Here is an 18,090-nt window from a genome sequence, read left to right as displayed (position 1 = left end):
CCAGCCGTTAGAACATATGCAGTGCACGGTGAGTGCCACAGATTTATTATTGTTTTATCTCCTATGAATGTATTTAAAATAAATATGTCGCATGATATTTTAGCTTCTACGCGTGCAGACTACGTATAAAGCTACAAAATCGATTCCGTCATTTTGATGCTAGAGAGGAACGTTGTTGGGCCATCCTTGACGCATGTGGTAGATGTAGAATCGAATGCGTTGTTCTCTGACGTCTGGGTTGTGGTAGAGAGCCACACTTTCGTCGTCGGCGTCCGAGGTCTGTTGTACGATGTCGTCTGATCGGATTTTCCAGATTTTGAGACGCAGAAGGTGAGAGAAGACGAAAGACAGCCAATAATCATCAACGAGGATAATTTCTCTGTAAGGCAAGTCATACTTCATTGCCTCTAGCAGTACATGACGTGGGATAAGACATGAGTCTGCGTGCAAGAAGTGAATCTGGAGTGAAACAAATTTAATTAAACATTGAAGGGATTGACCAAGTTTAAATTTATTGATTTACACACCTGTTGATCCTCTTGCTTTTCTGTATGAAATTGAAGATGTTCATAGTCTTGCCAGCACTCTTCTGGGTTTTCTTCATTCAGCTGGTGGTTCTGGAATGTGTGTCCTCTGCAGCAGAGGACTGAATCCCGTCCATACTGTTCATACTTGTGTAGGAATCGTTGAACAAACGATTTCTGTGGGATGACATCATCATCACAAATGAGCATTATATCACTGCGCATTAGATGGACGACTGCCAGACGGATGATGCAGTAGAAGTTTTCAGTACTGTCAATGATTTTCATATTAAGATGATCACGAAATGGCTTAGTTATTTTCCTTAGCTCCTGTCGCTTGTCAAAGTTGTTGTTCCACAGAATAACCTCGAATGTTTGAGAAGTCTCTAGTTCTTGCTCAATCAGCTTTTGGAAGAGCCTTTGCATGTTATGAACTCGATTATAGGAACATATCACAATTGTGACGGTGAATGTCTTCTGAAGAGGTAGTGCATGTTGAGATGGTGGGATAGGTAGTGATCGATAGATGCTGCAATTTTGAAGCTGATAGAGGAAGGCCGAACGACTGAGCAGCTTCTTAGTGGGATGATCATGCTGCATAAATGTTCTAGCCTTTATCAGGATATCATTACTTGTGATCATCTCTGCAGCTTGATCCAGGGTGTTGTAAAACAATGGATATTGAGGCTGCAGATACTCCTCTAGACCCGGTAGGCGATTCACAACTATAGGACAGTTGCGTGTTAGGCATTCAATGACTGTAGTGTTAGCTGGTGCGTCAAAAAGATTGAGAAAGACAATACTTTCTTCCAGCAGTGTGTCATATTCCTCGTCAGAAACGCGCTCTATCAATGTGACTTCACTGTTGAATGTTACTCCCAACTTGGTGAAATCCACGTCAGGAGCTTTGAGGAGAATCTTCTTGTAACCACCAGGAAGTTGAAGTCTATTGAATGCATCGAAGTTTCTGAGATATTCTCCTATAAAGAGCACCTTCTTCGGATTGCTCTGACTAAACTTTGTCCAATCGAACGCTTTCCATCCGGGAGTAGCTGGATACCACACTTTAACAATGGGCACTTTGGGGACCTCAACAGGCCAGTTGGCCAACAAATAATCCTTTACGACGGACGATAGCACAAATAGACCTTTGCAGGTTGAAAGCATGTTGTCTCTGAAGTGATCATTATCAAGTAGCCTCTCCAAGTCAGGGAACCACTTGAGCTTTGTTCTGGGCACCTGATGTATGAACCCAACCCATGCCTCACTGATAGTTTCCTCATCCAAGACGTAGTCTTCGACGGAGCTGATGCACAGGGTGCCCTCGTCGTCGTGAAGATGTTGCGCGATCAGTTTTACGGCGTACTTCCAGCCGCCGCGGTGATGTTCCCACTGTGTAGGACACTTAACCTTTAGCTTTTTCCGTGAGAATTCTGGTATTCGTGGGAAATCGAGAGACATCGAGTGGCATGCGAGGAAAATGGACCAATTACGAAACGCGATATCCTGTGACGGCTACGTCAGACTGTTTATGCAATTACAGAGGTGATTCCCGCTAACACCTTGGAAACTCCTCCAAAATGCCGGCCGCGTGCCATGTGGGAATTTATGGAAATATCTGCAAATTACCGTGTAAATACGCAATTCATTAGTCTAATATGCATACAACTATAAAAAATTATCTGACGTGCGTACTAAACAACTAACGAGAATAGTGATCTATTACTACGTATCCTGCAGACGACGATATCCCAGGGGCCAATTTGTCCGTCACCTCTTTGTCACTCCATCTCGCTATCATCTTGCTCTCAAACGGCCATCCTTGTCGCATATGATAGACGTAGAAGTTGATGCGTTGCTCTCTAACGATCGGATCGTAGCACATAGCCTGCTGAGGATCGAATGCGGACTCCGAGAACGAGATCATAGACTCGGCACGGATCTTCCAGATAGGAACTCGTAGGCGGTGCGAGAGAACGAATGACATCCAGTAGTCGTCGACCAGAGCAAACCCGGGATCGGGCAGTTGGTGGGCAGTCACTAGCAAGAGAAGATGCTTAGGAATCAAACTGCTTTGACCGTGAAAATAATGAACCTACAGGATACGCCCATGCAGTCAGTCGCGCATATGCAGTTCGAGTTGATGTTTTTGGTCATGCGGTACCTCTGAGTCTGGACTCGTTGTATTGTGGAAGGTCTTGAGTGTGCGCTCTTGTTTGCTCCAGAAACGATCGGGGTTTTCGTCGTCGAGTCTGTGCGGGACGAAAGAGTGTCCACTGCAGCAGAGGACCGTCTCTCCGCCATATTCTTTGTGTTTCTCCACGAATTGCGATACGTACGTCCGCTCTGGTAGGACGTCGTCGTCACAGGTGATCAGGATGTCGCTCTGCATGAGGCTGGCTGCGGATAGACGCGGCATGCAATAGTAGTTTTCGCTACTGAGTTGTAGTTTGAGGTCGAGTTGGCCTGCATACTCACCATAGACGCGTTCAACAAACTCGTGCGTCCTCTCGTTGTTGTTCCAGATGACGACCTCAAAACTGCAAGAGATCAACGACCATGTACCAAGCAAGTGTCCTAACACTAGTGACTCTAGACTACCTTCCTTTGAAGTCTTGCTGACATAATCTGTTGAGTATATCAGGAAGATTTTGCGTTCTTGTGTAGGTACAGATCAAAATTGTCAAGTCGTACTCTTTCCAATATTTTAGTTGCCTTTGTTGTCTTTTTTGAGAGAGTGGTATAGGTAGAGATCTATAGATGGCACTCTTCTGTATGTCCCTTAGAAATCTCTCTCGGCTCTTGTGTGCCACGTTTGCTATGTAGTCTGATGCTTTTGCTAGCAGGTCAACATCCAGCAGAGCTACACTGTCAACTTGTTTTTTATCATGATCGTCGACGAAGAGTGGGTATTTCTCTCCTAGATACTCGACGGCGCTGACCGTCTTGTTGACAATCAAAGGCGTGTGATGAGCGATGCACATGAGTAACATATCGCTGATCTCGGTTCTAGTGTCAAGATCGAGAAACAGAACACTATCACTCAGCAAACGTCGAAATTGTAGCTCCGGTTGCCTGGGGATCACCACGACATCATCAAGTGACGTCTCGTCTTCGCATCTCTCTGACTGGATCCTGTACTTCTGCCAATCAATCGGCACAGAAATCTTAGAGAACAGAATCGACGGTCGTCCAACAGAGATGAGCTTTCTCTCCGTGCCAGAAATCAAATTCTCAACAGAGAAACAAAATGTCTGTTTGACTGCGAGCACGGGCCTGTGGCACCGACAACAGGGAACGCGAGCTGACAATTTGTCTACGACAGTTTGTTGTATGGTTGCTGCGGAGATGAAGACACCTCGGCAACATTCCAGTGGGGTGGTGACAAGGCGAGTTGCTGAGTCGGCATCTTGAATGAACACCACCCATGACGAATGGGAATTCATGTCCGGTGGAGAACGTTCGTTTCTTGTTTGCAGTTGAGAAACGATGTCGTCCGCTGACGTAAAGCAGGCGCAGCCGTCGTGAGTGTGTAGGTTGTCTAGCAGTTCGACGAGTGTAGAGTGTTCTCTGCTCTTTTCCCACGCTCTCATTGATGTTCTGACATTTAACTTGCATTTGGGTAGAAGGCGGGAAGGTAAGGAAGACATTTGCTACTCTGATGAATTTTTCAATAGTCTGTTGTTTCTGTCTGTATCTAGAATGTCTATAAGTTGGCGTTGGTTGAGTAATGTTATTTGAGTTGCTATTAAGTTTGGTGTTTCAGGTGTTAGATGTACACGTCTGGACACATGTGGAGGTACAAATATCCGGGCATGCAAATGAGGGGGAAATCCCAAAGTTAGTCAAAACGAGACGGTGTGACAAGTAATAGGATGAGCGCTTATGTTGATCTACCTGATCATTTACAGGAACGGCTACGACAAATGTCACAAAGAGTCCAACTGCCTCTTCCGGAGCCTCCAAAGCCGTCCTGTGGGTGGAAATTTCCGGTTGCCATTCCTTACATTAGTCCGGCAGCAAAACAATCTGTTTGCAAGGCACTTGACGAAGGATTGATCTCTTCAGCCACTCGACCTATAAAAGAATTTGAAGATGAGTTAATGAAATATTTCAACGTTTCTACTGTGAAGGCATGCAACAGTGGCTACTCTGCTTTGGTTCTTTGCCTTCGATTGGCTGGAATCAAAACAGGAGACGAGGTTCTTGTACCATCATTGACCATGGTGGCTGTTCCAAATGCAGTCTCAACGGTAGGCGGTGAATCTGTTTTCATCGATGTCGGCAGGGACTACAATCCAACGGTTCAACAAATTGAAAGTGTCATTACTTCCAAGACTAAGGCTGTGCTTGTCACTCACACTTATGGTGTGCCCGCCGATCTAGAAGGAGCAAGACGAGTCTGCAACGAACGAAATCTTATCCTTATTGAAGACATCTCTGAGTGTATTGGAACGTGGTACAATGAAGTGATCACTGGAACAATCGGTGACTTTGCAGCTGCTAGTTTGTATGCGAACAAACTCATCACGTCTGGAGACGGTGGATTCGTCTTGTCAAAGCACAGAGAATGGAATGGAATTTCTTTACAATATCAAGTCGATAGCCTTGCCAACCACGGGTTCGTCCCTAACTACCATTTCGTGCATTTTGATCAGTCGGGCAATTACAAAATGGGCGGATTGGCTGCAGCTCTGATTACACCAGCAGTGAGAGATATACCCAAACTGCTAGCCCATCGAACCCAATTGGCCACTTGGTATCGAAACTACTTGTCCGACATTCCAGGCATCACTCTAATGCCAAAGTCTAGCTATGGTCCTGATGCACCCTGGGTGTTTGGCGTCGAGGTCAAAGACCGTAAACGACGTCATGATATTCGCTGTGCAATGGCAACGAAAGGGATCGAAACTCGAGATTTCTTCATTCCACTTCATCTGCAGCCAGCCTTCCAGAGGGGAGAAATTCCTCCCAATCTGCCACAGTCCGAGCATCTGGGCGAGGTCGGTTTCTATCTGCCCACGCACTTTCACTTAAACAATCACGACGTCTTACATATTTGCAATGTCCTTCGAGTTGCATCAGGTGCAGAGGAGTTTCAAGGGGACACTTGACTTTCACTTTCGAGTTACATTCATAACTTTTGCATACGGGACAGGCGTCGTGCCTGGTATCTTGTTGCATTTCATAAGTACAATTTTGTACTACTGATACTTTGGCCACTGCATTGTGTGTGCCCATGCCTGCATGACTATTATGCGCATGCGCAAACACATAAAATGGAGCCTAACTTAAACGGTATTGTAGCTGCCACGTTGGCGTTTTCCTGGGTCGTTCACGTCTGGAATTTATATCTCACACGTCGTCAGGTCTCGGTTCCTTCTCACAGCGACGCAATCTATATTTTTAGTGTAGACTCTAGGACACTTGTCTTGTAGATTCGATTGATTAGCGACTCTCGTGATGTGCCCAAAGAGGTGAAGTCCGTCTACGACCAGAAGACGTTCGAAAAGGCTCAACCCTACCAACTGGACAAAAACCGTTTCTCATGCTGGCATGAATTGTATTCACAACTTCTACTCACCGTGAGTGTGTACGAGACTGCGACCGAACATGTTGGTGTGTCTATGCTCTTTGTTTGTTGTAGGCTGTTCTTGTTATGAACGTATTGCCGTACTCGTGGCAGTGGACGGGACGTGTAGCTCTGTATTTTGGTCTAGATGAGGATTATGAGGTGCATGTGTAGTGTTACATGTGGTAGTTGCTCGACTTGTTGTCTGTCTGACTGGCAGGCTGGCTGTGTGTTTGTGTGTCATTCTGTCTGCTTGGTTCTGTGACTACAAGATTTAAGTTAGAATTTTGCAGCTAGTTTATTGCTTGATTTCAACACACACACACACACACACACACACACACACACACACACACACACACACACACACACACACACACACACACACACACACACACACACACACACACACACACACACACACACACACACACATTTACACATAAAGTTTTTCTGTTTTGTTTGTTTTTGTGTCTGTCTGTTGTCTTTCTTGACGAACCTTTTTCGCTTTTAGATCAGCGTTTCAGTACTCTGGCTATTTTTTATGTCAATATTTAACACTATTGCTGATCTTCCATGGACAGTCTATTGTGTGTTTGTCATCGAGGAAAGACATGGATTCAACAAACAGGTGCAGTAGTTACTACAAATATTGAATCAATCAACATGAGCTTATGATAGTGTGACACATTAGTGTCATTGACAGTCACAGTTGTTTAGTAGAAAGGATAAGCTATATCCATCGGATATTGTGGCGAAGCTAAGGCAAGACCAACTGAATATTTTGATGCTCGGTTATTTGGACATCATGAAACCTGGACCAACCGATCATGTGACACTTTGGGCATGTGCAGTTTTCATTGCACTGCATGCAAACGTGAGATAACAAAATGGACACTAAAACAAAAGACATTCATACAGACCTCTCTACTGTTTTGCACCAAATCGTGAGACTGTCTTTTTAACGACCACGCCCAGTAAACAATTAAAGTGGGCGTGGTCAACAGATTACGTGTTGGACTTGCTTTACGTTTTGTGCCCAAGGCTTTGCCTCAAACTTCCAAACGTTACTTTTACTACAGGTAGATACACCGGATACCCCAGATACAAGCAAGCAGAGCCGTATATAGCGTCTAGTTTAAAGAATCCGCTAAGTCCAGAAAGACGGAGCTAACGAGTCTGCACAAAAACTGTCAAAGAGTTTCACAGTGGGCTTGTCGGGAGAAAGGACTGGCAATCGTGAGAATTGGCTGCAAATCATGGGATTGTGAGACATACCCGTAAATCATGAGTCTCACGACGAAATCGTGAGAGTTGAGAGGTTTGCTGATACCGAGCGGAACACTTTAACACTCATTGGACCACGTGCACTGTTAACACATGTGAAGTCATTGATACATAGTCGTATGATGTATATGTACTATCAAGTCACTTTACAGCAAGCATAGTATCATTGCGCATGTACACATCAAATTTAATTTATTTTGGTTAAGCTCAAAACTGGACCTGCGAATCCGAACATCAAGAAATTTAATTGGTCTGACCTTACAGTGTGGAAAATAGGGAATTATTGTGGCTCGGACAGACTGAGCCTTGGTAGGACACTCTTGTATGGTGTTACATGTATAACTAAGTGCCTCCCCTACTGCAGACATTTTGCATGTAATTTTTTACAACCAACTTCCAAGGGAGAAATGGTGTTAAAGACAGCTGAAGTTTTCTCTGGATAAAGCATGCTAGGAGGCACCTGAGTTCATGAAATTATCAGTTACATGATTGGAAAGGCCATCACGTGCTAAGAGACAAGGTTTACACTATCATATATGCCTACGGGTGGATGTTTTGTCCAAACACGTTCAAACACTGGTGCAGTATTTGGTCGGACAAACAACACATTTGGTGGGACATTGTCCTATGTCCTACCGTTATTTTCCACACTACCTTACTTGTATCTGGTTTGGTGCATACAAAATCTGAGTGTACATTGCAGTGTAGGATACGACTCGTGGTTGAGCTGACATCCACAAAAGTTATCGGACATCCTAATTTGGCTTGCAGCCGCAGCATATTATTATTCTCTAATGTATTAGGGGCTGTTCGTAAATAGCGATTGTTTTTTCACTTCGTAAATTTTCCAAGTTCCCCAGACCCACCACCCCTCCTGCTTTGTGCTACGTACATAAAATATTGAAGACACATGTACCAGTATATTGAATATTGCAGTGTTTAATAGAGTATTTTAATAATAGTCTACACGACATCTACATCTATTTAACTATATCATTGACAGCACTTGACCGTCAACAGGTGCCCAATAATCAGCTTTGACATGGCACTTTTATTAAATGCAGCAGGTCATCAAAGTACAATATTCGTTACTATGGAAAAGCGATATAGCAATATAGTATGTGCATACCAATAAAAATTACTGATATCACCGTTCATATTGGACCATGACAGAAACAGGGTACACCAAAGCTGCAAAGCTCAGTGAAAAATTAGTTCATCAACAGGTACTGCAAGCTTTGAAAAATATACACAAATGCTCTCTGAAACCAACTTGTTACCTAGTAGGGTGTGCTTCATGTGGACTTTCAGAGCCAGCATCTGCTACAACTGTGTTTTTGCTTCATTTCTTTATAAACCAACTGCTGTCCTCTATTAAAGAAACGTCCCTTGCCAAGAGGAGTCCCAAACAACGTTGGCTGTACAGCCATTTTCTCGACACATAGTTGACATGCCGTTGACACGTGGTTGACACGTGGTTAGCTATATGCGCAAACTGTGTTTATCAGTAGGAGTTTTTAACTGGACGCAAGTCTGTGCACTCAACACAAAGTGTGTCAAGAGGCGTCATTGATATTTTTACTTTGAAAACTTCAGAGACCCGCTACCTACAAACGTAAAGTTTACAAGTGAAACATCTATTGCTGTTTACGGACAGCACCTTAATAAATCTAAATATTTATTAATTGATATAAAGTATGCTTGCATATTTTTACAAATTTAAGTGACCGTAACATGTGTGTAACAAGGCACAGATGTCACACAGTAAGAAGCGTTGTCGACACATTACTGTTTTCTGCGTACGTATGTCATCTATTAGACATTGAAATGGCCGCCTTTGCTGCCTGGACAGATACACCAACCATTTATAAGTACAGTCGGGCATTACCATGATGTGGTCGGACAAATATCCAATGACTGACCGTTATATCCCACACCGATATCATGCATTTGTTGGGGCGTTCACATGAGCTCCAACACCTCTAACCACTATTGATAGCAGCCGTAAGCCACCTGCTGTGATGATAATGTAAATGTATCATAATTGCACCGGAAGGTCATCCAGTACCAGTCTCTCTCCGCTTCAGAGTGACAGACAGGGAACGGCAGGGGCAGAGAGAGACCGGCTCGAGTCTAACATAAACTGGCAATTGTTTACTTGCCAGTGTAGGTAATCATTGTTGTCAACATTTTGCTGTGTGCATTGAGGTTATGAGATGTGAAGAAATTGTGGAAGCTTGAAATTGTCGGGAGCCACATTTAGCTGCTGCTGCTGCTGCATGCTTTCCAGTGTTCCAGCTAGGTTATTTGAGAAGGGCATAACGCCCTGCCTCACCTTCCTCGCTTCCTGTCCGAATATTGGGAATTGTCCAGCTAAATACATCTAGGCACCTTTACAATGAGAATCTGTACTACAAAGGCTGGGCAGCGAGCCAGTAACTATGTATTCTGGAGGGTCAGTTACTTGGTACGAAACTGTCACATGTTACATTTTGCACAGATGTGATCCTGGAGCTTCAAGGGCTCAGGTAAAGACAGAGAACGATGGCAAAAACAGTTTGCATGACTCAGTAAAGCCTGCCCCACTTTTGATATGAACTGTCATTGTTGGAAAACCCTTCCCCATTCCATTCGAATCTTAGTACTCACTGCTGCTGCTGCTGCTGCTGCTGCTGCCTTTCTGAGCTACTTTTTTCTGTAACTTCCTGACTTTGTTGAGATCATTAGCAAGAGGAAATTTCTAAAGTTGGAGGTGTTTTAGTATTTAAAAATTTAAGATTTTTTGAGGTATTCAGTCCAAGCTGTAAATGAAGTTTAGTACGACACACACACACACACACACACACACACACACACACACACACACACACACACACACACACACACACACACACACACACACACACACACACACACACACACACACACACACACACACACACACACACACACACCACACACACATCACACAGAATTAGGAATTAGGGGTGGCTGTGTTTCTAGAATTTTATATCTTTGTGTGTTACTGTTCTGTATGGGGTTGATAATTGTTGATGGTTGAGTGTGGTAATAATGTGTTGTGTTGTAGACTCCTGGTTTCTTTGCTAAAGATCAACTGAAGAAATTTGTCGTGGGTCAGTGCATTGTCTTGCCAATTATGGCAACACTGATTTACATCATTTCGTGGGGCGGAGACTACTTCTTTGTTTATGCATGGATTTTCTGCTGTGTTATCAGCTTGGTAAGACATCAACAACACACAGAGTACAAGAGACAGTCCGACTTAGCATGCCAGACATGAATTATGATGCCATCCCATTATCTTTTTATTGTCATCGTGAGTGGTCCTAGTGAATAATTGTGGTAATCGAGCAATGTGTATGCTTGGGTTGGTCATGCTGAGTATGTCCGTGCAGTTGCACTTGCTCTGTTGATGTCAACTCGTTTGGTATAGTATCTGTGGCTTGCTTGGATAGAGTCGTAATGCAGCATACGTTCTGATATATATTGGGAAATCTCTAGACTGGTTAGACTATCACCAGCACGTGAATGAGAGCAGATGTAAATCAGTTCTACCAACACATCTGATGGATACAAACATTTTTCTGGTTGTTATTGTACATGCGTTCAGATTTGTTGGGCATAATTAATACCAGCATGTTGACAAGAACATGTAGCTGATACAGCAATAAGTGAATTTGAGTACTTCATAACAACAGCTGAAAGGATTGATGCCTGAACAACAGTTTTATGTGAAACATTAAACTTTCTGTTCGTTTGAAGTTGTAAGTTTCCTTGTCGTGCTTTTGTTTAGTTGGATGACTCATAAATCTGCCAACACACATATCCATGACTGTCATACTGTAACCATTAAACGATGATTGGGAAATAATTTTCTTGCTGAATTGATGTGTGATATAGCTAGAATTGGATATCACAAAAGGACACAGTGACACCAAGCTTGAAACCCGTATTTATACTCTAGTTGTCGGTTGGGCTATAGGCAACAATTTGAATAGACACAAGTGCCAACAAGTGGAGTCCATGACCCTTCCAGCCACTTCAATTTTCAAATTTCAAATTTTAATTTCCAAATTTTAATAAGTATTTTTTGTTTTTTAGTTTTTAATTATTTTTGGTCAAAGGTTTTCAATTATTTTGCTGGAAAAATTAAATTTTTCATTTTCATATTTTGTCCTGTTCTTGATATTTCATTTTTCATTTTTCTATTTTAAAGTTTCAATTTTTGATTTATTCGGTTGGCTATCGCTGATTTCAGTCAGTTCATGGAACAGCTAATGAGTCGAGTGAATGTCAAACAGTTGAATGCAGCAAGGGTAGTTATGTAAGACTCGGGTATAAGCCGATGTTTGCTTTGCAGGTATTAGTCACTATCTATGCTGATTTCATTGCTCCACTGTTCGATAAGTTTACTCCACTGCCTGAGGGAGATCTTCGAACTGCTATAGAGGAGTTGGCACAGAAACTATCTTTTCCCCTGAAGAAGTTGTATGTAGTGGAGAACTCGAAACGATCCACACACAGCAATGCTTACTTCTACGGATTTTTCAACAACAAACGGATTGTTCTGTTTGATACTTTGTTGGAAAAGGGTGTCATTCCCAAAGACGATGCAAAATCAGAAACTAAGCAAGAAGAGAAGATTTCAGAAACTGAGTAAGAAAAGGCTGTGTGTGTGTGTGTGTGTGTGTGTGTGTGTGTGTGTGTGTGTGTGTGTGTGTGTGTGTGTGTGTGTGTGTGTGTTGCCTCTCTCAACTCAGGAGTATAAATGAGTACCTGGTCATTGACTGGGGTGGCAAAAGGCCTCCGACTGCGACAAAGTCCATCAGCCACTGGGGTCCAGGTTGGACTTTGGGTGCCCACACCACAGTTGGCATTGCAGTCGGTGCTCCTGCGAGCACCTGGCCAGGCTCCAGGAGATTGCTTAGCACAGCACATAGCTCCTGTTTAGTGCACAGGAACCCAGCCATCTGGCTGGGGGACATTACCGTTTAACGGCAGCTCCTTATCCATTTGTTGTTGTTGTTGTTGGTGGTGGTGGTGGTGGTGGTGGTGGTGGTGGTGTGTGTGGTGTGTGTGTGTGTGTGTGTGTGTGTGCATGTGTTTAGATGCATAACGAGTCTTTCCTACTTGTGAGTAAAAACATTGCTACAAACATCTGGGTGGCATTCAGAGTGCTATCGGTGGGTCTAGACAAGTTTAGTCTTAACATTATTTTCTAAGTTGTCATTTGGTGTGTATAAATTATTGGGTTTTGTCACAGTAATGGAGTTGAGGTAAAGTCGGGGGAGACCAAGGAACAAATAGAGGCGAAATCGGTTGATGGTGAAGCAGAGGCTGACGATAAATCGGTGCAGGGTGACGAACAGAGGAGTGAAGTGAATTGTGAAAGGCAAGACAGTAGTGATACTGCTCATCAACGTGTCGGCTGTAATACAGAAGAAATACTAGCCGTGTTGAGCCATGAACTGGGCCACTGGAAGTACAGTCACGTGTTGAAACAAATTATTATAGCACAAGCCAATCTGTTTATCTGTTTGGCTGCGTTTGGTATTCTAATGAATCAGAGGCTTCTGTTTGAGGCGTTTGGGTTTACTGCAGAAGTCCAACCTATCATCATTCGCCTTATTGTCATTTTTCAGTTTGTGTTTCAACCGTACAACGAAGTGTTGGACTTTCTTATGACACAGTTGACGAGGCGTTTTGAATTTCAAGCTGATCGATTTGCACATCAGTTGAGTCAAGCGGAGCCTCTCATGTCAGCTCTTATGAAACTGAACAAGGACAATTTGGGTTTTCCTATAGCTGATCCATGGTACGCTGCATTTCATCACTCACATCCATCTCTGGTGGAGAGACTGCAGGCACTTACTGGAAAAGTGAAGGAAAATTAAAAAAAAATTGGTTAGATAGCTGTTTTGTTTGCCTTGTAGCCATAGACTTATTGGTTTCGTGTTTATATGTACAATGCTGAGGAGCTTGTGTTTTAATGGTTATACGGGATGTTAGTAGAGCGACATATTAGTCTCGCGTAGCCAGACCGTTTCTAAATACTTCCGGTTTGGCTACGCGAGACCACAGAAAAGAGGGTATTCTTCGACAATAACGCAGGTACGTACAGTGTACATGCATGTCTGTAGATAGCCTCGTCCCCAGATTCACGTGAGCCTGGCAGTGTTCGGTTCCCGTATGACACTTTCAGCCTGAAAGTGTCATACGGGAACCGAACACTGCCAGGCTCACGTGAGTCTGGGAACGCGGCTAATCACACCCGTGTACAGAAACGGGAGTGGGGGTTGGATGGGACGAATCACACCACAACGCCCATACGCGATTGCTCTTTGTTGCTTTTAGAGAGAGGTACATGTATCTTTCAAATATGCTATCAAAAGGGCACGAGTGCAGCGTAAATTACTAAAATTAGGCCACAAGAAAAAATTAGTTGTTTGACAGGAGCGCGCGCACGGATTTTCGGCTCCGCACGGATTTATTTTTTTTTTTATTTTGTGCGCAAGCGCAAATATTTGTACTGAACGACAGATTTCTGCTCTATTCAGGTATGTGTATCATTTTGATAGGGTGTATTTATGATAGATTTTCTCCTACCTATCATCTCCGCTAAACATCCGGGCTTTGTCCGGGTTCTTCTATCGCGCATCGTGTCAGCCATGAGCTTGTCGAAGAGAGTCTGCTGTTGTGGAGGCACGGAGTGTTCTTTTCTGTTGTCCGTTAGTGTGGTTTGCGGTGTTTCTACGGTTGTTCCAGTCATTTTGTTCGGTTCTGTTCCCAGTCAACGTTAGATAGTTTGTTCGTCGGGCTAGCTTCTCCTTCGTCTGAATGTGTGTCTAGTGATTGTACTGCGTCTTGTTCGAAGTTGCCTGTTGTAGGGGCTGAGGACATTTATAGTATAGTATCAAACCATCTAGGTAGACCCGTGACTGCTCTAGTGAGTGTTGGAGGTCAATCTTCACGTGAGTCAGGCCAACGGTGCCCTATGGACACGACTCTTGCTGACGTACTGGAGTTTGCTGGCAAATCCATTTCCGTCAAATTTGTTGTTGAACCACCGGAACAGTCTGTCACAGCTGGAGTTCACTCATCTAGGAACGCGTTTGAGGTACTCTCCTGTGGATCTCAAGCCGCATTTAATAGCAGGAATCACTGGCCAAACCATTCAATCGAACTTTGAACTCAATGGAACGGTTGAAAGATGATGTACTGAACTTTGCAGGTATTGGTTGGACGTTTTCTGGTGTATAGTCACATGGTCTGCCATTTATACACAATTTGAGTGAGGCAATGTGGATACTTGATGGCCACCATGATAAACTGGAGGTTAGGGGTTGCCATATTCCTGAGTCCTTCAAACTGCTCAAACGCTACAACAATCCAGAGACCTAGCCATACAAGACCAAATCTCTCTGCTGTTCAACTGCACTGTTTGTCAAAGCAACTGATGGAAAGGTCACAACAGCTGTGGATGCAGGGTCTCGAAGCCACAAAACTGAGATGATATTATTACACTTGTCGAATCCATGAAGAAGTATGCTTGTTGTCTTGATGAACAGAATGCAGCAGTTTCTGTCAACCACAGCAGAAGCCTGGCTGTGCGTAGCTCTGCCAGTGACTATGAGAAGCTGGAACTCTTGTCGGCTGTACAATTTGTCAAGCCAGAGAAGCAAGCTCAGTTTGTGTCTCTTGTAGAGGCTCTTCGAAGTGCAGAGTATTACTGCCCTGTCTTTGTCAATGACCATGAGCCAAGGAATACACCATCCAGGAAGGCCTATTGTCAGCAGCTTCGATCATCGCTTCCATTTCAAGTGGTCTTACTAACATACTCAACTGGAAACAACTTGGGAGATTACCTGTATGCCTGGAGAATACCTTCTGATGAAGTTATGACAACTACTACAATGAAGAACCATTCTGTCATCAGTGATATTGAAAGTAAGCTGCCGATCTATCACACACGCCAAATGAGGAAAGACTTTCAAGAGCATGTTGGAAGACTGTGTAACGTACAACCAGCTGTCATTAGGTGGATGTATCGTTTTCTTACTGGAGACTCATGTGCTATAGTTTCTGCAAGGCAGGCAGATGTTGATCGTCGTGTTCTCCTTGCCATTGATGCTGAAGACGATAGTCTTTGTGGGATCTTCGCCAGTTGAATGATTAAGGCCAGCTCTGTATGAACAGTTTTGGGAAGAGTGTGACAAGTACTTGACAGAGGCAGCAGCCACTGCAGTAGATGACCGTCGTCATGGGGATGCTGTACATAGGATTGTCTGTAGCCGTCTAGGAGTCAAAATCCCAAAGCCATCTGTCAAGTGGCTGGCATTTTAGTTCTGGCCCAAAGACCCTGCCCGTACAACAGCTGCTCAGTATACTGGACGCTTGAAAGTAAAATACATGGTACAGGCTCGTCAGATGCGCCTGACTCACCCTGACAGCCACTATGCATCAGCATTGTACAGGTTTCTTCGAGAGTTTGCAGTTGGTTTTAAATCTCACAGTGTCATGATTTGTCAAGATGATAAACATCACTGCAAGGTAGAGGAACCCGGATATCCACTTGCAGCAGTGGAACGTGGAAAGCAGGTGATCGTTGCTGTGGACAAGAAGATGATTGTTGGAGATCATGACTTTACTGCTTGCTCAATCATTCCGAGTGTGTCGTTGTTTCTAACCATTCCTGACACAATATCAGGATCCTTCTACCGAGGCAGAGTTTTTGTTTCCTTTAAAGATGCTGTATTTGAGCAGAGTTCTGCACTTCGTCATGCTGCTGAAATTTCAACAGAAGTCGGAGTCAGGAGTAAACCAATCATGCAGCTCTATACTGATGGGGGCCCTGCTCACAGGCTTAATTATTTATCAACTCAGTTGGCCCTGATTGCACTGTTTTTACGACATGACTTGGACTTTGTTGTTGCTGTTAGAACACCGCCTCATCATTCTTGGAAGAACCCTGCAGAGAGAATAATGAGCATTCTCAACCTAGGGCTTCAGTCTGTTGGGCTTATGCATAGTCGTATGAATGAAGAGTTGGAGACAGCGATGAAGGGTTGCAATAGCCTCTCAGCCATTCGCAATGCAGCAGAGAAGACAAAAGAATTGAAGGAAGGCTTTATTGATTCTCTTGCTCCTGTAAAGGCACTTCTCAGTAAAGTTGCTCAGCGTCTTCATTTGAAAGACGAACCATTTACGGTAGTCAATGCTGCAACAAAGCAGGAGATGGATGCTTTGTTTGAAGAACTCAAGGCTATTGAACCTCGGCTGCTACAAACTGACCAAAGTCAGACAGTAATTGAAAAGAGGCCAGGCTTAAAGAAATTTCTCAGTCACTGCTGTTCGATTCGCAAATACACTTTCAGCGTGCAGAAGTGCTTTGAGCCAAGTTGTACCATTTGCAAACCACCTCGACTACCTGCAAGCATCTATGAAAGGATCCATCACTTGCCGGATCCAATCCCAGATGACAGTGGAGAACACTACAAGTCATTTGAAGAGCTATATGGCACAAAGACTACAGAGTGTCACTGCCCTTCTGTGGCTTCCAAAGCAACCAAGGGCCATGGAATGCCTTTCTCTCCTACTGCACAAACAGCAAGAAATGTAGGCGAAACTATTTGCTGCACTGAATGTCAGAAACCGAGAGTTTTATATAGTGCTCACAAAATACAGTACAGCAGATGCGAGTTACTCAGAGGAACACTAGAGAGCGTCTCTTACTCTTGTGGTACGTCACTCCAGGAGCTGCTGCTAGGGACAAGACCGTGTGATGATGAGGACAGTGCTGCTGAAGCGAACACAGACACACAGTTGGTTGATCAAGCCAGACAATCTGCTTTTCCTGAAGTGTATGTTCGGGAGCATCTCAGATGTCAGGATGCTATTGAAATCCCATACTATTCAAGTCAATTGTTTATTGACAGATGCATTCACTGTGCATCGATGGAGCAATTGGTCAATGACCAGGAATGCTATCCCAGTTGTAGAAACTGTAAGGACTCAAGAGTGCCAGGGATCTTTAAGAGGAGGAAGAGATGCAGAGAAGGACTGTTAAAGAATAAGAAGAACTAGATACAAGTAGATGACTTTTAATAGTTCTTGTCTGGTGTTTTAATAGTAGTATTTGAAATATTTAATAAATCATCTGTGCACCATTGTAGTTTATATCAATAATAAAATATAAAATAATACGCACTCGCGCGCACGAATTTTTGAGCGGAATTTCCTGTCAAACAACTATTTTTTCTTGTGGCCTTACTAAAAGTAGATAAACTTTTCTGTTCCACCCTCAGCTTGGAAAAAGCATAGAGATACATACATCGGACAAAGCACTTGCGAGTCTTGTACGCAGACCGGATGTTTGTTCACTGAACTAAAAACAATGCCGGTGCCAAGAAATTAATTTTAGTACACTAGCTTTCGTGCGCACGTTAGACGTCCATATGCTGTACGTACCTTTCCATTTGCAGTAAATAAAGCCCACACGTCGTGTTTCAAAGTTTGGCTTGCAATATTCTATCAACATGGATGATGAAGAGAGTTCTCTTGTCTCAAACTGAAGATAGTGCACATAGGCCTACGGATCGACGCTTCCAGTTCTAGTGGCAGCGACGAGAGTAGGCCGCTACTATCACGGCAATACATTATTGCAGCTCTACTTGTGATAGTCACTTC

General features: G+C 43.6%; 6 protein-coding genes across 7 annotated transcripts; 4 read left to right on the top strand and 2 right to left on the bottom strand.

Annotated features, from left to right (window-relative positions):
• Nucleotides 1-24: 24 nt before the first annotated feature.
• LOC134186637 (uncharacterized) lies at nucleotides 25-2,009 on the bottom strand. The gene is made up of 2 exons (XM_062654638.1): nucleotides 528-2,009; nucleotides 25-459 (listed from the first exon to the last, which is right to left on the bottom strand). Exons 1-2 carry the CDS (start codon nucleotides 1,983-1,985, stop codon nucleotides 160-162), a joined length of 1,758 nt encoding a protein of 585 aa, XP_062510622.1. The 5' UTR covers nucleotides 1,986-2,009; the 3' UTR covers nucleotides 25-159.
• Nucleotides 2,010-2,211: 202 nt separating this feature from the next.
• LOC134186635 (uncharacterized) lies at nucleotides 2,212-4,295 on the bottom strand. Of its 2 annotated transcripts, none has more exons than XM_062654636.1 (3): nucleotides 3,126-4,295; nucleotides 2,689-3,064; nucleotides 2,212-2,619 (listed from the first exon to the last, which is right to left on the bottom strand). In XM_062654636.1, exons 1-3 carry the CDS (start codon nucleotides 4,172-4,174, stop codon nucleotides 2,227-2,229), a joined length of 1,818 nt encoding a protein of 605 aa, XP_062510620.1. In that variant the 5' UTR covers nucleotides 4,175-4,295; the 3' UTR covers nucleotides 2,212-2,226. The 2 variants fall into 2 exon arrangements, with proteins under 2 accessions (XP_062510620.1, XP_062510621.1); XM_062654637.1 differs by having other exon boundaries at nucleotides 2,430-2,564; nucleotides 2,624-3,064.
• Nucleotides 4,296-4,379: 84 nt separating this feature from the next.
• LOC134186639 (GDP-perosamine synthase-like) lies at nucleotides 4,380-5,742 on the top strand. The gene has a single exon (XM_062654640.1). It carries the CDS (start codon nucleotides 4,400-4,402, stop codon nucleotides 5,636-5,638), a length of 1,239 nt encoding a protein of 412 aa, XP_062510624.1. The 5' UTR covers nucleotides 4,380-4,399; the 3' UTR covers nucleotides 5,639-5,742.
• A 14-nt stretch (nucleotides 5,743-5,756) lies between these two features.
• Nucleotides 5,757-13,508, top strand: LOC134186638 (CAAX prenyl protease 1 homolog). Its single transcript, XM_062654639.1, has 7 exons — nucleotides 5,757-5,893; nucleotides 5,963-6,109; nucleotides 6,172-6,258; nucleotides 6,611-6,727; nucleotides 10,472-10,624; nucleotides 11,765-12,060; nucleotides 12,668-13,508. Exons 1-7 carry the CDS (start codon nucleotides 5,804-5,806, stop codon nucleotides 13,296-13,298), a joined length of 1,521 nt encoding a protein of 506 aa, XP_062510623.1. The 5' UTR covers nucleotides 5,757-5,803; the 3' UTR covers nucleotides 13,299-13,508.
• A 1,139-nt stretch (nucleotides 13,509-14,647) lies between these two features.
• Nucleotides 14,648-15,618, top strand: LOC134186753 (uncharacterized). Its single transcript, XM_062654799.1, has one exon. It carries the CDS (start codon nucleotides 14,940-14,942, stop codon nucleotides 15,570-15,572), a length of 633 nt encoding a protein of 210 aa, XP_062510783.1. The 5' UTR covers nucleotides 14,648-14,939; the 3' UTR covers nucleotides 15,573-15,618.
• Nucleotides 15,619-15,620: 2 nt separating this feature from the next.
• LOC134186752 (uncharacterized) lies at nucleotides 15,621-17,603 on the top strand. The gene has a single exon (XM_062654798.1). It carries the CDS (start codon nucleotides 15,814-15,816, stop codon nucleotides 17,485-17,487), a length of 1,674 nt encoding a protein of 557 aa, XP_062510782.1. The 5' UTR covers nucleotides 15,621-15,813; the 3' UTR covers nucleotides 17,488-17,603.
• Nucleotides 17,604-18,090: the final 487 nt, after the last annotated feature.

Source organism: Corticium candelabrum, chromosome 11, assembly GCF_963422355.1.
Source record: "Corticium candelabrum chromosome 11, ooCorCand1.1, whole genome shotgun sequence".
Classification (NCBI taxonomy): Eukaryota; Metazoa; Porifera; class Homoscleromorpha; order Homosclerophorida; family Plakinidae; genus Corticium; species Corticium candelabrum.
This window is presented reverse-complemented; position numbering and strand designations above follow the sequence as displayed.